The sequence below is a fragment of the Aquarana catesbeiana genome, linkage group LG10 (genome assembly GCF_042186555.1).
Source record: "Aquarana catesbeiana isolate 2022-GZ linkage group LG10, ASM4218655v1, whole genome shotgun sequence".
Lineage (NCBI taxonomy): Eukaryota > Metazoa > Chordata > Amphibia > Anura > Ranidae > Aquarana > Aquarana catesbeiana.
Genome location: NC_133333.1, coordinates 64887465 through 64904999, shown reverse-complemented (window position 1 = coordinate 64904999; position 17535 = coordinate 64887465). Strand labels below are relative to the sequence as shown.

General features: G+C 45.7%; 1 protein-coding gene across 2 annotated transcripts in view; it reads left to right on the top strand.

The window, feature by feature from the left end:
- The window catches only part of TRPM4 (transient receptor potential cation channel subfamily M member 4), a 604715-nt gene that overhangs the window by 519621 nt on the left and 67559 nt on the right, over positions 1-17535 (top strand). For both annotated transcript variants that reach the window (XM_073602273.1, XM_073602274.1), the window contains exons 18-19: positions 113-245; positions 473-647. In XM_073602273.1, the coding sequence (XP_073458374.1) occupies positions 113-245; positions 473-647 (308 nt within the window). The remainder of the gene's footprint in view (positions 1-112; positions 246-472; positions 648-17535) is intronic.

Below are 17535 nucleotides of genomic sequence, written 5' to 3'. Positions count from 1 at the left end.
TAACGCCCAATATATTCCTGATTAATTTAGCTTTATAGCCTAATTCCTGCATACTTTAGGAGAGATTAGCTTGTATAATTAGCTTCTTAATAATCTTTTGTGTCTTTTACAGAATGTTTCCATTTTCATATGAGTCAGGGCGGACCATCCTGTGCTTTGATTTCATGGTTTTCACTCTCCGGCTCATTCATATTTTTGCTGTGAACAAACAACTGGGGCCCAAAATCATTATTGTCCAAAAAATGGTAAGTGTGTAAAAACATAGTAACATGACATTGCAATGTGTCATTGTTTGCCACCCCCCCCCCCCAAAAAAAAAAAATACCACCAGCCCCCACTGGACAGGAATGTGTGAATTATATTAAAGCCGGTTGTAAATGAATACATTTATTGTATATGTATTTCAGGTGTAAATGTAGCTGTTGATATGGAGTTTAGCTGTAATGGTTATTATGTTTTCGTCTACCCGCAGATGAAGGATGTATTCTTTTTCCTTTTCTTTTTGGGAGTTTGGCTGATTGCTTACGGAGTTGCCACAGAGGGTCTTCTTCACCCCAATGATATGCGTTTGGCCTGGATTTTCCGTCGTGTCTTCTATCGGCCCTACCTGCAGATCTTTGGTCAAATTGAACTGGACAAGATGGATGGTAAGATGAAAAACACATGATACAGCGATTGGTACTCCATAAATTCTTCACATATCTGGCCATTTCATTCTTTCAAACATAAGCACATAATCGTGATTTTTTTAACCCTTAGGCCATATTAATAGCATGAGTTAGAGTTACCCAATAGCTAAGCAAATGGTCAAATAATGTTTAATTTTTGAGCTTTCTCCTTGAGTTCCTATTAAGTACTTTTTGGGGATAATAAACTGACTTACTATTTCATGCATAAGTATGCATAAAGAAAAACTAAGTACCTACCTACAGCCTGATGACCTAGCACCTCCACAAGGGTTATAGGTTTTCCCCCACCTGCATTCAGCTCCCTGCTACTGCAAAGGTCCAGGTAAGAGCTGAGTTGATGGGATCATTACCTGCAGCCTTCTGGGGAACTGTTCCTTAATCTTGGCAACATATCCAATTCCAAAAAACAACAGTCCCCCTGCTTCTGCTGGTGGGTCACCACAACTGGATCTGCCTATTCTCTGTGCAAATACAAGTTTAATGTGTATCACCTCTGATTGTTGCAGGTCCTTTTCTGAGCTACCTACCATTGGCCACCACCTCTGAACCCTCACTGGATCTCTCAAGGGTGGTTGCTGCTAGCTTTCCTGGCTCATAACTTCCCCTTATCCTGCTTTTTTTGTTTCATCTATTTTAAGTATGAGATTAAACCTAACATGTAAAAAAAATTGAGACAGGAACTTTATAAAATAAATTAAGTATATAATACCTCATATAGTACAGTTTAGTGTGATATACCTCACAATGAAAAACATTTAAAGTGAGCCTAATAGCCTAGTGTCAATGAAAACTTTAGTAAAGATAAAATCACCACTGTGTCTTGTGCTTGCATACAGCGAATCCAATAGTGACACAAAATGTTCAATAAACAGATATGAACACTTCAATCTTTCATCGCTCTCTACTGTGATAAATGTCCTGTTGTGCATCGCCCCAACAATCTAGTGATCTCTTTCCCCATGAAAATCAGATCCGCACTCACCAGACTAAACAGCCTTTCTGTCTCATGAAAAGACAAACGCTCTCAAGCTGTCTCAGAAGAAATCCTCCACTGTCAGCATGGATGGCTTCTCAGGACTTCAGACTGCAATGTCTCCCCTCCTCAATAGAGTGACAGCAGGATCAAGCTGTCTCTCAATGAATACTTCTCTGCCTATGTGGAATGCTGTTCCAGACTCCAAAGGAGGAGGATTGACCCACAAAATGACAATTCTCACATAGTGTAATAAATTCTTATAAAGTAATTTATTGAAATAAACTATTATACTCATAAGTAGGGATGAGCTGAACACCCCCCAGTTCGGTTCGCACCAGAACCTGCGAACGGACCGAAAGTTCGGGCAAACTTTAGAACCCTATTAAAGTCTACGGGACTCGAACGTTCGAAATCAAAAGTGCTAATTTTAAAGGCTAATATGCAAGTTATTGTCCTAAAAAGGGTTTGGGAACCTGGGTCCTGCCCCAGGGGACATGTATCAATGCAAAAAAAAGTTTTAAAAATTACCATTTTTTCTGGAGCAGTGATTTTAATGATGCTTAAAGTGAAAAAATGAAAGTGAAATATTCCTTTAAATATCATACCTGGGGGGTGTCTATAGTATGCCTGTAAAGTGGCGTGTGTTTCCCGTGCTTAGAACAGTCCCTGCACAAAATGACATTTTTAAAGGAATAAAAGTAATTTAAAACTGCTTGCGGCTTTAATATAATGTCGGGTCCCGGCAATATGGATGAAATATGAATGTTTCCACGTGACCCTCCCTTCTAGATTGTAAGCTCTAACGAGCAGGGCCCTCTGATCCCTCCTGTTTGGATTTGTATTGTAAGTGTACTGTCTGCCCTCGTGTTGTAAAGCACTGTGCAAACTGTTGGCCCTATATAAATCCTGTATAATAGTAATGAAAATCAGTGAGACAAATGGCATGGGTAGGCAGTGCAAACAAGACAAGGACTGTAGGTTTGTTGTTAAATAGAATCTGTTTGTAATTTTGAACTGGTACATTTTTAAAGTGTAGCTCCAGCCAAAAAATCTATTTTTAAGCTTTTTGGAAAACATAGGGAAGGGTTATCACCCCTGTAACATTTGTTTTGCTGTATGTGCACCTCTTCAGAAGATTTCACCTCACTTTCTGTCCCAATGACAAATGTTTTTTGAAAATTTGGGGTTTTTAGTGAAACAAGGATTGGTGATAAAGCATCAGTGGATAGGAGACACGTTTTTCCCATATTAACTCTTACAGGAGAGAATTTCCCTTCCTAGGGGTAGATTTCATCTCACTTCCTGTTGTCTCCTTCTGTTTGCAAGTAGGAGTCGTTTGTAAGTTGGATGTTTGAAAGTAGGGGCCTGCCCTATATACTCTGCAGAAATTGGGGCCTTAAGGGTTGGTGTTGCCACAACACTGTAAGCCCTCACAGTTACTCTTGGTGGGCGCAGGAACTGGCTCTGCTGTGAAATATTAGATCAAGAATTGTAATTACATGCACCTGTTGAACAGGGGCAGAGAAATTGGGCCTTAGCCACTGCTGCCACAACACTGCAATCCCTCACAGATGCTATAGTTGGAGTGCAGGAATGAGCCCTGTTGTGAAATATTAGATCAAAAATTGTAATTCCATGCCCCTGTTAAACAGGGGCAGAAAAATTGGGCCTTGGCCACAGGTGGCGGTGCCCAGAAACCAAAAATGTTCTTACAAGCTATCAGCATGAAAATTGAGGAGGAAGAGGATTGTGACTCAGCATAACAGGATAGTCACTCAGCATCAGCATAGGCAGTCTTGAAGGGATCTCACATAAAAAAAAAATCAATCGGTTAGATCAGCATCAGGCGCTTGGTAGCTGGTGATACAAGACTGATTCATTTTTATGAAGGTCAGCCTATCGACCGATTCGGTTACCAGGCGCACCCCGTGATCGGTTACAAAGCCTCCAGCAGCACTGAATGTGCATTCCGAAAGAATGCTGGATGCAGGACAGGCCAGTAGCTCAATTGCATACTGTGCAAGCTCTGGCCAGTGATCCATCCTCAAGACCCAGTAACCCAGAGGATTTTCAGTGGGAAAGGTGTCCAAGTCTGATCTTGCCCCTGCCCCTTGCCCCCATGTGAATCAGACGCTGGCGATGGTTGCTGGAACCGATCATACCTTGGGGCTGCCGACTAAAAAATTGTCTAAACGCATTGGTCAGACGGTCTCCACCTCTCCTTCTGTGACTGACCGAAGCCTCAGCAACACGTCCAGAAGGACCAGGAAATTTTAACTTCCAGGCTCTGGAAATGCATTTCACAAACCTTTCTTCAAGGCCTCCCGAAGATGTTGCATCCTCTGCTCCCTCTCCGACGGCAAGATAAGGTCCGCAACCTTACCCTTGTAATGTGGATCAAGGAGGGTTGCCAGCCAGTAATCATCCCTCCCCTTGATACCACGATTATGAGGATCCTTCCGCAGGCTTTGCAGGATCAGGGAGGCCATGCAGCGTAGGAGTCCTCTGGGTCACTAAGGATGACATGATCTGCAGCCACCTCCTCCCAGCCACGTACAAGTCCATGGGTTTCTTCAGACTGTAAATGATAACTTGAAGGCTGATGCTGAGTGCCAGGCTCCACCTCCATGCTGACACAATCCTCCTCCTCTTCCTGCCTCTGTTCTGCCTCAAGTGCCCTGTCCATTATCCCACGCAGCGTGTGCTCCAACAGGTAGACAAGAGGGACAGTGTCACTGCTCACCATCCTCGTGGCCTCCTCAAATGGTGACAGGACAGTGCATGCATCCTTGATCGTAGCTCACTGGCGTGGGGAAAAAAACACCAAGGTCCCCTGACCCTGTCGTGGTGCCATAGTCGCATAGGTATTCATTGATGGCCCTCTGCTGCGTGTGCAGCCACTGCAGCATGGCCAACGTTGAGTTCCACCTGGTGGGCATGTCACAGATTAGGCAGTTCTTGGGCAGGTTAAATTCCTTTTGGAGGTCAGCCAGCTGAGCACTGACATTATATGAAGGTATAGGGGATGGCGCTGTGTGGAACAGAGGATGTGAAAGTGAGTATTTTTAAAGTGACAAGTGCTATGGTGCGTGATACAATCCTGTATAAATTATAAAAATAATTTATAAATGAAAAAATAATAAATAATAAAGGAAGTGAATGGACCAGAAACTACTATATATTATAAAGTGATAAATACTTATTGAAATGTAGATAATTATATTCCTAATTATTCCAGAACATGCGAACAGGAAAAAAGTTTGTTCGAACACGCTAACACCGTTAAAGTCTATGGGACACGAACATGAATAATCAAAAGTGCTAATTTTAAAGGCTAATATGCAAGTTATTGTCATAAAAAGTGTTTGGGGACCTGGGTCCTGCCCCAGGGGACATGGATCAATGCAAAAAAAAGTTTTAAAAACGGCCGTTTTTTCAGGAGCAGTGATTTTAATAATGCTTAAAGTCAAACAATAAAAGTGTAATATCCCTTTAAATTTCGTACCTGGGGGGTGTCTATAGTATGCCTGTAAAGGGGCGCATGTTTCCTGTGTTTAGAACAGTCTGACAGCAAAATGACATTTTGAAGGAAAAAACTCATTTAAAACTACCCGCGGCTATTGCATTGCCGACAATACACATAGAAGTTCATTGATAAAAACGGCATGGGAATTCCCCAAAGGGGAACCCCGAACCAAAATTAAAAAAAAAAATGACGTGGGGTTCCCCCTAAATTCCATACCAGACCCTTCAGGTCTGGTATAGATATTAAGGGGAACCCCGCGCCAAAAAAAAAAAAAAAAAACGGCGTGGGGTCCCCCCAAAAATCCATACCAGACCCTTATCCGAGCACGCAACCTGGCAGGCCGCAGGAAAAGAGGGGGGGACAAGAGTGCGCCCCCCCCTCCTGAACCATACCAGGCCACATGCCCTCAACATTGGGAGGGTGCTTTGGGGTAGCCCCCCAAAACACCTTGTCCCCATGTTGATGAGGACAAGGGCCTCATCCCCACAACCCTGGCCGGTGGTTGTGGGGGTCTGCGGGCGGGGGGCTTATCGGAATCTGGAAGCCCCCTTTAACAAGGGGACCCCTAGATCCCGGCCCCCCCCTGTGTGAAATGGTAAGGGGGTACAAAAGTACCCCTACCATTTCACTAAAAAACTGTCAAAAATGTTAAAAATGACAAGAGACAGTTTTTGACAATTCCTTTATTTAAATACTTCTTCTTTCTTCTATCTTCATCCATCTTCTGGTTCTTCTGGCTCTTCTGGTTCTTCCTCCGGCGTTCTCGTCCAGCATCTCCTCCGCGGCGTCTTCTATCTTCTTCTCCTCGGTCCGCTCCGCACCCATGGCATAGGGGGGAGGCTCCCGCTCTTCTCTTCTTCTTCATCTTCTTCTCTTCTTCTTCATCTTCTTCTCTTCTTCATCTTCTTCTCTTCTTCTTCATCTTCTTCTCTTCTTCTTCATCTTCTTCTCTTCTTCTTCATCTTCTTCTCTTCTTCTTCATCTTCTTCTCTTCTTCTCTTCTTCTCTTCTTCTCTTCTTCTCTTCTTCTCTTCTTCATTTTCTTCTCCGGGCCGCTCCGCACCCATGCTGGCATGGAGGGAGGCTCCCACTGTGTGACGGCGCTCCTCGTCTGACAGTTCTTAAATAACGGGGGGCGGGGCCACCCGGTGACCCCGCCCCCCTCTGACGCACGGGACATGACGGGACTTCCCTGTGGCATTCCCCGTGACGTCACCTGGAAGTCCCGTCAAGTCACCGTGCGTCAGAGGGGGGCGGGGTCACCGGGTGGCCCCGCCCCCCGTTATTTAAGAACTGTCAGACGAGGAGCGCCGTCACACAGCGGGAGCCTCCCTCCCTGCCAGCATGGGTGCGGAGCGGCCCAGGGAAGAAAATGAAGAAGAGAAGAAAAGAAGAAGAGAAGAAGAGAAGAAGATGAAGAAGAGAAGAGCGGGAGCCTCCCCCCATGCCATGGGTGCGGAGCGGCCCGAGGAGGAGAAGATAAAAGACGCCGCGGAGGAGATGCTGGACGAGAATGCCGGAGGAAGAACCAGAAGAGCCAGAAGAGCCAGAAGAACCAGAAGATGAAGGAAGATAGAAGAAAGAAGAAGTATTTAAATAAAGGAATTGTCAAAAACTGTCTCTTGTCATTTTTAACATTTTTGACAGTTTTTTAGTGAAATGGTAGGGGTACTTTTGTACCCCCTTACCATTTCACACAGGGGGGGGCCGGGATCTGGGGGTCCCCTTGTTAAAGGGGGCTTCCAGATTCCGATAAGCCCCCCGCCCGCAGACCCCCACAACCACCGGCCAGGGTTGTGGGGATGAGGCCCTTGTCCTCATCAACATGGGGGCTACCCCAAAGCACCCTCCCAATGTTGAGGGCATGTGGCCTGGTACAGTTCAGGAGGGGGGGGGCGCACTCTCGTCCCCCCCTCTTTTCCTGCGGCCTGCCAGGTTGCGTGCTCGGATAAGGGTCTGGTATGGATTTTTGGGGGGACCCCACGCCGTTTTTTTTTTTTTTTTTTTTCGGCGCGGGGTTCCCCTTAAAATCCATACCAGACCTGAAGGGTCTGGTATGGAATTTAGGGGGAACCCCACGTCATTTTTTTTTTTTTTTTAAATTTTGGCCGGGGTTCCCCTTAATATCCATATCAGACCTGAAGGGCCTGGTATGGAATTTAGGGGGACTCCCACGTCATTTTTTTTTTTTTAATTTTGGTTCGGGGTTCCCCTTTGGGGAATTCCCATGCCGTTTTTATCAATGAACTTCTATGTGTATTGTCGGCAATGCAATAGCCGCGGGTAGTTTTAAATGAGTTTTTTCCTTCAAAATGTCATTTTGCTGTCAGACTGTTCTAAACACAGGAAACATGCGCCCCTTTACAGGCATACTATAGACACCCCCCAGGTACGAAATTTAAAGGAATATTACACTTTTATTGTTTGACTTTAAGCATTATTAAAATCACTGCTCCTGAAAAAATGGCCGTTTTTAAAACTTTTTTTTGCATTGATCCATGTCCCCTGGGGCAGGACCTGGGTCCCCAAACACTTTTTATGACAATAACTTGCATATTCGCCTTTAAAATTAGCACTTTTGATTTCTCCCATAGACTTTTAAAGGGTGTTCCGCGGCATTCGAATTTGCCGCGAACACCCCAAATTGTTCGCTGTTCGGCGAACTTGCGAACAGCCAATGTTCGAGTCGAACATGAGTTCGACTCGAACTCGAAGCTCATCCCTATTCCTAATACATTAATATGTATATTGAACAACCTCAATCCTTATTGTATCTAAGTTAAAACATGTGTTAATGAAACTACAAATTGACAAGTGTAAAAACTGCAAAAAATTGGTTGTCAGACCCCAGTGCAACACACACACTACAATTGTGCGAAAAAAAGTTAAAAATTAAAAGCAGTCCATAAACCAAGTGTATCAAAAAAATGTGTATCAAAGATATATCAACAATATATATATATTGATTGTGGTGTGAAAAATCAAACTGCAAGGGGACTAAAAGGCCAAAATTGTAAAGATAAGGGAACCCATAATTTAGATCGGTGTGGATTGTTATTAGATCATCTATCCTCTCTGGGATAGCATTGTGCTGACCTGGCCTGCCTACGAGCTGACCCCCTGACTTGGTTTGGGTTTCCTGCCTCAGCTCCAAGCCGCGCATTTGATGGGGACCCCCTCTCCCACTCCCTTCATCCTCACATGAGCCAGTTCAGTTCTTGGGCTGATCTTGGAAGCCTGGTTGGGATATGTGCTGCAGCAAGGGGCAATGAATCCCCCTCCCCCTCAACGAGTGGTTCACCTGGATTGAGCTAAGTGGAAGGATATTGGCACCGGTGGGATCGGAGCGATTAGAGGCAGAGGACCAACATCACACGCTCATACCCCTGCAGGGGCAGGGAGCTCCGGTGAGTGCAATCAGATTGCGGGGAATTGCTAAAAGTACTGCACGGATCTCCATTGATTAGAAGATTCCTCTGGGAAATGCACTATACAATCTATTGCACTGTGTATGGTACCACTATATGAACTATTTGGGACTACACATATATATTTTTTGATACACCTTTTTTATGTACAATTTTTTTATATATATATATACATATATATATATATATATATTTTTTTGATATATCTTTGATACACATTTTTTTGATACACTTGGTTTATGGACTGGTTTTAATTTTTAACGTTTTTTCGCACAATTGTAGTGTGTGTGTTGCACTGGGGTCTGACAACCAATTTTTTGCAGTTTTTACACTTGTCAATTTGTAGTTTAATTAACACATGTTTTAACTTAGCTACAATAAGGATTGAGGTTGTTCAATATACATATTAATGTATTAGGAATATAATTATCTACATTTCAATAAGTATTTATCACTTTATAATATATAGTAGTTTCTGGTACATTCACTTCCTTTATTATTATTTATTATTTTTTCATTTATAAATTATTTTTATAATTTATACAGGATTGTATCACGCACCATAGCACTTGTCACTTTAAAAATACTCACTTTCACATCCTCTGTTCCACACAGCGCCATCCCCTATACCTTGATTTCAACTCCTTTGGGGTAACACTGAGGTGTTCCCTACCTACATAGGGGGGGCAGCAGTGTTTAAAAGTCTGAAGTGCGGACCCATTGATAGATTTATTACTGACATATGACCTGTGGAAATGCTCACAGACTTTCCTGGCCTGCCTCAGGACATCCTGTAAGCCCGGGTACCTGCCCAAGAACCGCCGCACCACCAAGTTAGGGACGTGAGCCAAACAGGGCACATGGGTCAGTTGTCCCTGTCGAGCGGAGAGGAGGTTGGTGCCATTGTCGCAAACCACCATACCTGGCTTAAGCTGGTGTGGCGTCAACCACCTCTGAACCTGCCCCAGTGTGGCTTCTGTCCCCCAAGCATACCAGCTCAAGCACAGCATGGCATCTTTTTGCCTGCGTGCTTGCGAAGCCCCTTGAACGCCTATGGAGCACCGATGGTTCCGAGGACAAATCGGCACAGGAAGAGGCCATGAAGGAAGAAGAGGAGGAGGGGGTGGAGGAAAGAGGTATGGCGGAATCACCACTAGTAGAATTTGAGGCGTGGTGGCGGAACAACCTCCAACACTACTGCACTTTGTCCTGCATCCTTCCCAGCTGCCAGAAGAGTCACCCAATGTGCGGTGAAAGATAGGTACCATCCCTGTCCATGCTTGCTGGACCATGAGATAGCGGTAATATGCACCTTACCGATGACCGCCCTGTCCAGCGAGGCCAAGACATTGCCTTCCACATGCCGGTAGAGAGCCGGAATCGCCTTCCATGAGAAAAAGTGGCCTTTGGAAACCTGCCACTGAGGAACCGCACATTCCACAAACTCACGGAAGGGGGCAGAGTCTACCAACTGAAAAGGCAGTAGTCGAAGTGCTAGCAATTTAGCCAAGCTAGCATTCAACCGCTGGGCATGTGGATGGCTGGGAGCGAACTTCTTTCGGCGGTGCAGCAGCAGGGGCAGGCTAATTTGCCTGGTACAATCTGACGTTGGTGTACAGATAGCAGATTGCCCGTAAGTACTTGGCTGTGACACACCTAATTCTACACCTTCATTCCTCTCAGTGCAGGTTTCAGAGAGGACTGAAGGTATAGTAGGGTTGGAGATCCCAGCTGATGAGTAGCAAGGAGAGGTCCACTTTGTTCTTTGGTGTGGGTCTTTTAGGTACGCTTGCCAACGAACTGCATGGCAGGTCGACATATGTCTGGTCAAGCATGTGGTGTCCAAGCGAGTGATGTTTTGGCCATGTGAGATACGCTAGAGACATATGTTGCAAATAGTGGTGGGATCTGATGCACTCGTCTCAAAGGCCCACACCAAAGAACTTTTGGAATAACGCGCAGAGACAGCAGCGCCCTGCACATGCGGAGCTCTGCGGTGTGATGCAGTCAGTGTGTTGCCCTTAAGCTGGCCCCTGGAGGGCATCCTGCCTTGTTGGATGTGTGCCTCCTCCTCCTCTCTCCTATCAGGCAACCACGTGGAGTCAGTGACTTCCTCATCATCCCCTCCCTCCTCATCACTGGAGCAAACCTGGCAGTATGCTGCAGCTGGGGGGAACATGACTGCCAGATTGCTGTCCTTCTTGGGCACCCCCTCTCCCTGGGCTCACGTTACTGCCTTCCTCTAGCTGGGTACCATCATTGGAGCCTTCAAAGAGCTGGGCATCCTCCTGGAGCATGTACCCAACACTGTGGTCAAACAGTTCGGAGAAACCCTCAGGAGGACATGGTGGGGCTAGGGAAGGAGTGACTGATGCCATTGAGCCGAGGGAAGAGGCCGCGTTAGCAGCTGCTTTGCCAAAGTACCCTGAGCCTGGGTGAGAGAGGATGAGGACGGCTTGGTCATTCACTCTACCAAGTCTTCTGCATGTTGCGGCTCAACACGGCCAGCTGCTGAAAAAAAGGACAAGCGTGTCCCATGGCCACGTGCTGATGAGGATGCACCGTCTCCACGACCAGCACTGTTGCCTCTAGACACAGAGCCTGCTTGCCCTCTTTTATTGGCTTGTGACTGTCTGCCTCTCCTTGTTGGCCTTCCAGACATACTAATGGCCTGCAGTGAGATGTAGTTGCACAAAGCTGGGATGTATATCTATACTGATACTGCAGCTAGCAGAATCAACTGCCTGCCTGTAGTAGTATTAGTATGAGAACACCAGCAATTGTCTTCAGGTAGCTTTAGGTGCACACTGTGCAGAGGACACAGTACACTAACTGTAAATACTGCAGCTGCCTGCCTGTGGTACTAATAGGACCAGAACAACAGCTATTGTCTTCAGGTAGCTTTAGGTGCACACTGCAGATGACACAGTACACTAACTGTAAATACTGTAGCTGCCTGCCTGTGGTACTAATAGAATTAGAAGAACACCAGCATTTTTCTTCAGGTAGCTTTAGGTGCACACTGTGCAAAGGAAGAACACAGTACACTAACTGTAAATACTGTAAAAACACCTGCCTGCCTGTCAGTAGGAAGAGAATAACAGGAATGGATCTAGCTAAACTGAACACAGTGTGTGTATATGTGTGTATGTGTGTATATATATTATACACAATACACTGTAAGTGCAGCTAACTGACTCGCCTGCCTACTCTAACTTAAATCAAATGACACTGTCTCTCTGTCTCTTTCCGGTGCAACACACTACACAAGGCCGCCACGCAGGCGGCCTTATATAGTGTGGGGCGTGTACTAAACCCCCTGAGCCATAATTGGCTAAAGCCACCCTGGCTTTGGCCAATTACGGCTCTGTACAGACGGCGCTCTGATTGGCCAAGCATGCGGGTCATAGTGCATGCTTGGCCAATCATCAACCAGCAATGCACTGCGATGCCACTCGAATTTGGCGCGAACGGCCCATAACGTTCGCAAATCGAACGATCGAACAGGCGATGTTCGAGTCGAACATAGGTTCGACTCTATCTCAAAGCTCATCCCTACTCACAAGTAACAAATGAATAAAAGCGGGTATCAAGTAATAAACCTGGTCTAAAACCCGGAGTAAAAGAGACATGTACACAGGAATGAACAGCTGGCTCGTTCTGTGTATACTAGGACTCCTAGACACCAGCTTCCACCCACACTCTGCCTCAATGCATCTCACCGCTATGACAACTTCATCAAGAGGAGCTTCTTGAGATAAACTTGAAAATTCAAAAGACAAGATTCCCAAACAAAGGCAAAGTAACCAGGTATATGCAGTCAAATGTGATGAGGAATGCAAAGACCTGTACAATAGGGAGACACAACAATCTCTCGACAAATGGGTGGCCCATTATAGGAGGGCAAACCTGACAGGTCAGCAGTCTTTCTATACCTTAAAGAGCGTGTAAACCCTGACATTAACCTTTCTGCTTGCTTTTAGCCTGTTTAATATACCAATAGAAGCATTTTATTAGGTTTTAAAAATGCAAAAAAAAAAAGTTCAATCACATCAGAAATTCACAGCAATACCGGACACTTTTACCCCCTTCCTGGCCCTATCTGTCCCATACAATCACTGTGACCAATCAGAGCTCATCACAAAAGTACACAATGAAAGACATGAATCAAAGCCTTTCATTGTGTACAACTGTCATGTGATCTGCTGTGATTAGCCACAGCGATTACATGGTACCGGCAGTGGGCTGGTACAGTGATCTGTCATCCGCTGGACACAGCAGGTGACAGATTGTGCTGGAGCGTGGCACGATGGGTACATGCGAGGCACGATCCGGGGAGGACGTCATATGATGTCCTCCTAGGATAACAGGGCTACCGCTTGGCCGTCATATTACAATAGGTCAGGTGGGAGAGGGTTAAAGACCCTTCCTAGTTGTTATCAAAAACTGCAGAATAATTAGCCTTTGTTGTCTAGATCGGAGAGTAGGAGAGTTTGAGGTTGAGACGTTTAGCAAGAGACATTGGGCATGGCTGACAATACTCAGTCAACAAAAAAGCCATACGGTGGCAGCCATAAAATATGAATAAAGCATCTCCCTCTAGAGCAGGGATATGCAATTAGCGGACCTCCAGGTGTTGCAGAACTACAAGTCCCATGAGGCATAGCAAGACTTTGACAGCCACAAGCATGACACCCAGAGGCAGAGGCATGATGGGACTTGTAGTTTTACAACAGCTGGAGGTCCGCTTATTGCTTATCCCTGCTCTATAGTGTGTACTTGTCTTGTATTAGGAGCACTAAGTGTCACTTTTGTCTGCTGCTTCGCTCCTCTGCTATAAATATGAGTCACTTCTGATAAGTTTTCCTGACACCAAGAGAAAAATGGGGAAAGGGGAGGTACCTCCAGCTAATTTACAGTCTCAGCTCTGTTCCTGTGTGCTGTGTAAAGGGGGGTGTGTCCCTTCCCTCCAATCACCTCTGAGCGCTCCTTACTGAGCTCTGCAGAGTATAACTTTGAGCTGACATAAAAAAGGGGGTGGAGAGCTAGACAAACTTTATAATTCAGCACTTTGAAAGGATGTAATGTGGAGAAGAGAAAACAGCAGATAGACAGGTACAACTTATGTAGGAAGATTTGTTTCATCTGTGTATCACCTGAGGCAAGTCACCTCACTGGGTATATGGGCTTACAACCACTTCAAGAACTGAATGCATTTCTGGCATATCAAAATGTGTACTCTTTTAAATGATTAAAACATGGGGCTACGGGCATGTATTGTAGATATGTAGCGCATGTTTTTTTGCCTTGACATAAATTGTAATTAAGGAGGAGGTATGAAAAAAGGCATCTACGTTAAACTGGAACATCCCTAAACAGCAATGGGGAACTTTACATCACCATTCACCCACATTTTACAGTCTCTACCATGACATTCTGCCAGTTCACCCCCTTCAGCAATGTAACTCTAGCGGTTAACACATCTCAGATTTTATAATGATTGGATTACAAACACTATGGTTTATAATCCACAGAGTGGTTTTTCAAACGTTCACACCTCCCACCATTCTCTTGGTAATCAGATACTGCATTGACACCTTCTATAATGATTGGATTGGGGTGCCTGAGTTACCCTTGTGCGGTATTTTATTAGGGTCAAGGCTTTCTTCTATGAGGTAGTGAGCTGCCATCTAGATAAAGGAAAGCCTGTAGATGTGGTGTATCTGGATTTTGCAAAGGTATTTGATACAGTTCCCCATAAACGTTTACTGTACAAACTAAGGTCTGTCGCCATGGACCATAGGGTGAGTACATGGACTGAAAACTGGCTACAGGAGCGCGTTCAGAGGGTAGTGATAAATGGGAAGTACTCGAAATGGTCCGGAGTGGAAAGCGGGGTCCCCCAGGGTTCTGTCCTGGGACCAATCCTATTTAATTTATAAACGATCTGGAGGATGGGATAAGCAAATCAATCTCAGTATTTGCAGACGATACTAAGCTAAGCAGGCAATTTCTGCGCAGGATGTGGAAACCTTGCAAGAAGATCTGAACAAATTAATGGGGTGGGCAACTACTGTACATGGCTAATGAGGTGTAATGTAGAAAAATGTAAAATAATGCATTTGGGTGGCAAAAATATGAATGCAATCTACTCACAAGGAGGAGAACCTCTGGGGGAATCTAAGATGGAAAAGGACCTGGGGGTCCTAGTGGATGATAGGCTTGGCAGGGGCATGCAATGCCAAGCTGCTGCAAGCAAAGCAAACAGAATATTGGCATGCATTAAAAAGGGCATTAACTCCAGAGATAAAACAATAATTCTCCCACTCTACAAGACTCTGGTCAGGCCACACCTGAAGTTTGCCATCCAGTCCTGGGCACCAGTCCTCAGGAAGGATGTGCTGGAACTGGAGAAAGTCCAGAGAAGGGCAACAAAGCTAATAAAAGGACTGGAGGGCCTTCATTATGAGGAAAGGTTATGAGCACTGAACTTATTCTCTCTGGAGAAAATGCTTGAGAGGGGATATGATTTCAATGTACAAATACCGTACTGGTGACCTCACAATAGGGATAAAGCTTTTCCGCAAATGGGAATTAAAGATACGCGGTCATTAACTAAAATTAGAAGCAAAGCGGTTTAACCTCAACCGCTTCAGCCTCGGAAGATTTTACCCCCTTCCTGACCAGAGCACATTTCGCGATTCGGCACTGTGTCGCTTTAACTGACAATTGCGCGGTCGTGCTACGTTGCACCCAAACAAAATTGACGTCCTTTTTTTCCCACAAATAGTGCTTTCTTTTGGTAGTATTTGCTCACCTCTGTGGTTTTTTATTTTTTGCGCTATAAACAAAAAAAGCGACAATTTTGAAAAAGTATTTTTTACTTTTTGCTGTAAGAAATATCCCCCAAAAATATATAAAAAAAAATCGCAATAAGCATATATTGATTGGTTTGCACAAAAGTTTTATAGCATCTACAAAATAGGGGATAGTTTTATGGCATTGTTGTTATTAATTTTTTTTTTTTACTAGTAATGGCGGTGATCTGAGATTATCGGAACTGCAACATTATGGCGGACACATCGGACAATTTTGACACGTTTTTGGGACCATTGGCATTAATACAGCGATCAATGCTATAGAAAATGCATTGAGTACTGTAAAAATGTCACTGGCAATGAAGGGGTTAATACTAGGGGGCAATCAAGGGGTTAATATGTTCCCTAGTTTGTGTTCTAACTGAAGGGGGGATAGGACTGTGCAGGGGAGATGACAGATCGCTGTTCATACTCTGTTAAACCCCCCAATACAACCCCCCTCCATTAGTATAGACCCCCCAGGACAAACCCCCCCTCCATTAGTATAGACCCCCCCAGGACAAACCCTCCATCCATTAGTATAGACCCCCCCAGGACAAACCCACCCTCCATTAGTATAGACCCCCCCAGGACAAACCCCCCCCCTCCATTAGTATAGACCCCCCCAGGACAAACCCCCCATTAGTATAGACCCCCCAGGACAAACCCCCCCTCCATTAGTATAGACTCCCCCCCAGGACAACCCCCCCTCCATTAGTATAGACCCCCCCAGGACAACCCCCCCTCCATTAGTATAGACCCCCCCAGGACAACCCCCCCCTCCATTAGTATAGACCCCCCCAGGACAAACCCCCCCTCCATTAGTATAGACTCCCCCCCAGGACAAACCCCCCTCCATTAGTATAGACCCCCGACAAACCACCACCCCCTCAATTAAGCTAATTAAAAAACACCCGGGCGGCAGCTGGAGAGGACAGTGTGCAGTCGCGCCGCCCGGGTGGAGAACAGAGTGTGTCAGGCTTGGGCAGCAAGCGGGAGTTACACACAGGAGGAGAACTGGAACACGTCAGGAACGGACTGCCCCCCCCCCCCGTGACATCACTGCGTGGCTGGTCTCTCTGCACACAGAGACACAGCCGCTCCGATCTCTGGATGTTTCCGCTCTTCTCCTCTGACAGGAGGGAGGGGGGAATGGGCTTCGGCAAGAAACAAAGTGGCGACGGCTGCGGTGATCGGCGGAGAGAGCCGCCTACGGACAAGGAGAGGAGGAGGGAGGGGAGCACTCTGGCGCTTCAGTGCCCCCACCTCTGTGGCGCCCGGGTGCACTGCACCCTGTGCACCCCATCCAGGATCGGCCCTGACTCTGTATGAACAGACGATCTGTCTGTTCTCCCCTCAGAGAACCGGAAACTGTGTTTACACACACAGATCCCGGTTCTCTGTGTGCCCCCAGCGATCGCGGGAGCCCGGCGGTGATTGTGGCCACCAGGCACTCGCATTGGCTCGGAGGAGCGAGCAGGGGGTGTGCGCCCCGTAGAGGCCACAGGGCGAATTGACGTTTCATAACATTGCTTTGCCCAGCTGTGCCATTCTGCCGCAGTACAAGTGGTTAAACTGCGTAGAGGGTTCTTTACTGTAAGAGCGGTAAGGATGTGAAATTCTTTTCCACAGGCAGTGGTTTCAGCAGGGAGCATTGATAATTTTAAAAAACAATTACGCACCTGAACGACCACAACATACAGGGATTTTTAGTTTTTAATCTGAATGATATGTGATGGATCAGAACACAATAGTCTAAGTTAGTGAAGTAAAATTAGAAAAATGTAAACAATTTTTCAGAAATAAAAAACTGATAATTGGCATGTGCGTATGTATTCACCCCCCCCCCTTTGTTATGAAGCCCGTAAAAAGCTCTGGTGCAACCAATTACCTTCAGAAGTCACATAATTTGTGAAATGATGTCCACCTGTGTGCAGTCGAAGTGTCACATAATCTGTCATTATAGACACACACCTTTTTGAAAGGCCCCAGAGGCTGGAACACCTGAGCAAGAGGCACCACTAACCAAACGCTGCCATGAAGACCTAGGAACTCCCCA